General features: G+C 51.1%; 2 protein-coding genes across 2 annotated transcripts; one reads left to right on the forward strand and one right to left on the reverse strand.

Moving 5' to 3' along the window:
• Nucleotides 1-566: 566 nt before the first annotated feature.
• On the forward strand, nucleotides 567-1,964 carry FOMMEDRAFT_163468 (uncharacterized protein; the record flags this gene model as incomplete). The annotated part of the gene is made up of 3 exons (XM_007272254.1): nucleotides 567-885; nucleotides 942-1,010; nucleotides 1,063-1,964. The coding sequence occupies 3 exons, from the start codon at nucleotides 567-569 to the stop codon at nucleotides 1,962-1,964; spliced, it is 1,290 nt and encodes a 429-aa protein (XP_007272316.1).
• A 137-nt stretch (nucleotides 1,965-2,101) lies between these two features.
• Nucleotides 2,102-2,839, reverse strand: FOMMEDRAFT_163469 (uncharacterized protein; the record flags this gene model as incomplete). Its single annotated transcript, XM_007272255.1, has 2 exons — nucleotides 2,102-2,464; nucleotides 2,558-2,839. The coding sequence occupies 2 exons, from the start codon at nucleotides 2,837-2,839 to the stop codon at nucleotides 2,102-2,104; spliced, it is 645 nt and encodes a 214-aa protein (XP_007272317.1).
• Between the last annotated feature and the right edge of the window lie 129 nt (nucleotides 2,840-2,968).

A 2,968-nucleotide genomic window follows, 5' to 3' on the forward strand; every position in this document is an offset into this window, starting at 1 on the left:
AAGATGGTTAGATTTGTACTGATGTGTCTTGATGGACCTTTGATTTTCCGCACCCGGACCCTGAATCCCACGGCCCATTTAGGGATGACCCTGAATGGCCACTTACTTAATATCTGTGTGGCAGTTCTCAGACTAAGAAGTTAGGAGGGGGGTTTGGGGGGCTCTGCCCCCCCAATTAGGTTTTGGCTAAGCTGGGTTGTTAGGTTTAGGTATTAGGTTGGGATTTGGTTAGGATTAGGGAGGGGAACATGTATTTTCATTAAAAGGACTTCATTTTGACTTAGTGAAATTCAAGTCGAATTGTGAGTGGCCAATTCAAGCTAACCAAATTAGGGCCGTGGAACTCAGGGTCCGGGTGCGGAAAAGACGCGACTGTCTTGATGACGCTCAGACCATATCGTGAAATCATATAAAGAGCGTGGCTGTCAAAGTCAACCAACTCAGTGCACACCCCCCACACCCCCCGCACACTCCCACTTCCCACACACAACAACAATTCTTCGGAACAACTTCCCCCCGTCAGCGTGTCATTCATACAATAGAACACAATGGTTCTCACTCGCGCGATGCAAAAGCGACGTGCAAACACTGGCGTCGAAGCAACCAACAACGAAACGCCGACGACACGCGCAAGAGGCTCGCGATATTCGCATTCTGGAGGAAATATCCAGACAAACAGAAGAGACAGCACCGCCGTCTTTAGCAACGAGGCTGAAGGCTCCGCCAACGTTCATACCAATGCCTTCAGCATCAGCACGGGTGGTCACGGTGCTCTACAAACCTTCATTCCTAGAGAGGACCAGTCCTCCTCGGCAGGGTCGACGTCCTCCAACACGCATACAGCGCAAGCCACGCATGTTGGCGAAACAAAACGTAAAAGAAATGGTAAGTCATCTTCCTCATTCCGAGTCAAAATTCCTCATTTTAAAATATTTATTCAGCCGAGGTCCTTGATTGCCAGCCACAGGCATCGGGATCTTCCACCGAAAGTCCGCAAAATTCTCGTGAAGGTAAGTTAGACCTCCATACGTAAGTGCAGCATTGAGCTGACATAAGGTCCAGACATTCCGAATGCGTCCCTCTCACTCCCTCCCAGGCCGAAAGCTCGCAAGAAGCGCGGGCATGGGTGGACCCGCAGAAAAACTAGAAGGGCGACTACTCAAGGTCGTGCTGTCCGGGTAGGCGGCAAGCGCCCAATCGAGGGCGTCGATGGCGAAGAAGACGAGGCAAGGCCAATAAAGAGGCGGCGCATTAGTGAGGAGGCCGTTGCGGGGCCATCCAACGCACGTTCAATACCGTTGTACAACACGATTGGTGCGACCAACGTCCGTCAGCTGCCATCGCGCAGCATCGTTTTTCCCGATGGTCCCGCAAACTCGGGAAGCGACGAGGGAAACAGGACGACGAGGTCGCCATCTCCAGATCGTGCACCTGTGAGATCAACGATAGATGATTCCCCGGCAATTGCGGTTGAGTTCGTACAGATCAAAACGGAAGAAGAAGAGGAGGATAACCTCTTCGATACACTATTGCCTTGTGATTGGAGCTCGCTGATGCCAGGGTCCGAACTGACGAACGAGGATACGTTCAAGTTCGATAGTAACCGGAGCACGCCGGAGCTATCGACTGAGCATTCCGAATGCCACATAAGTAAAAGCGAGTCGGTCGGTTCGACACCGATTTCGACGCCACGTGCGCAGTCGGAAGACGTTCAATCGTTTGATAGATCCCTCGTAATTGTTCTTCCGGGAACGACGGAGGAAGAGGAGCCACCGGACGAATTGATGGACGTTCTGGATGAGGGTGAGGACGAGGACGAGATTGATGAATATGTTTCGGGTTCCTTCATCCTTGGTGGCGGAAGAAGGTCAAGGGCTCCCAGCCCTCCATCTCCTCCTCCGTCACACTCCGTCTCACGATTGTCAACTCCCCATCGTGATGAGGAGACAGAAAGCGCTAGATAGTTCGTATGGATGTCACCAAAAGAAGCGGCTCCATACAGCCTTGAGCGCCACGACCATATCCGACCAAGCCTAGGGGCCTTGTGTTTCAATCGTTCATCTCGACAGCCGTCCAGAGGAAAATGCGTACGATCAAGAGATCATTCCACACCTCGATTACGGTTATGAACTGCAAAGTCAGCCTGCTCGTCCACCTGGCTTCTTATGTCTGCCTTCTTGTTAGTCCGGTGTCGGTAACGCGACCACAGACTTTGATATCGACCATCGTCAATTGAGCGTCTGCTCTCTGCTAGATAATGCTCCTTCAACGCTATCCGCAATTTATCCGAGTCTTCCGAAGTGTATGTCAGCAACTCGACAGTGTCGTCCGATGCAATGGCGAGTTGAACGACTGCCGGGCGTATGTACAACAACGTCGGCGATAGCCCTTCATCACTTTCGGCACATTTGTCTCTACTTCCCGCTGTCGCGACTGCACCACCAAGTCCTTCCTCGACTTTCTGCTAGTAGTTCTTGTCCTCCACCTGCTCTGTACTTGTACTCGTTTCTGTATTTGTATCTCTTGTTTCCTCTTTTGTTTTCTCTCTGTTTCGCACTTCCTGTACGGCCAATGGCTTCCTTCTCCCTGTAATTATATAAAAACGATGCCCGATTCGGCATCGGCTTTTGGCTTGCCGATCTTTCGAGATCACTCTAGCCTCCTCATAATCCGGTTGGTCGAAGTGCCCTTCAGAAACGAAGATCAAGAAGATTATGCGCGAGACAACAGTAGAGAGTCTCAGCCATCGCAGAAATTCTCCAGGTGAGAAGATCCGTACACTGCCGCGGAAGGTGAGGAGATTGGTCAAAGACACCTGGAGTGCACATCTCCTATTCATATTTAATAAACACACTACCGGGATGGGGAATGAAACGTCACTCACAGATGGACTCGCTTTGTTCAATGCCGCAAGGGAACTCTTCACTACCGGGGCAAGCTACAGTCACGATGAATGCGGGAAATTTTT

The sequence above is a fragment of the Fomitiporia mediterranea genome (genome assembly GCF_000271605.1).
Source record: "Fomitiporia mediterranea MF3/22 unplaced genomic scaffold FOMMEscaffold_660, whole genome shotgun sequence".
NCBI lineage: Eukaryota > Fungi > Basidiomycota > Agaricomycetes > Hymenochaetales > Hymenochaetaceae > Fomitiporia > Fomitiporia mediterranea.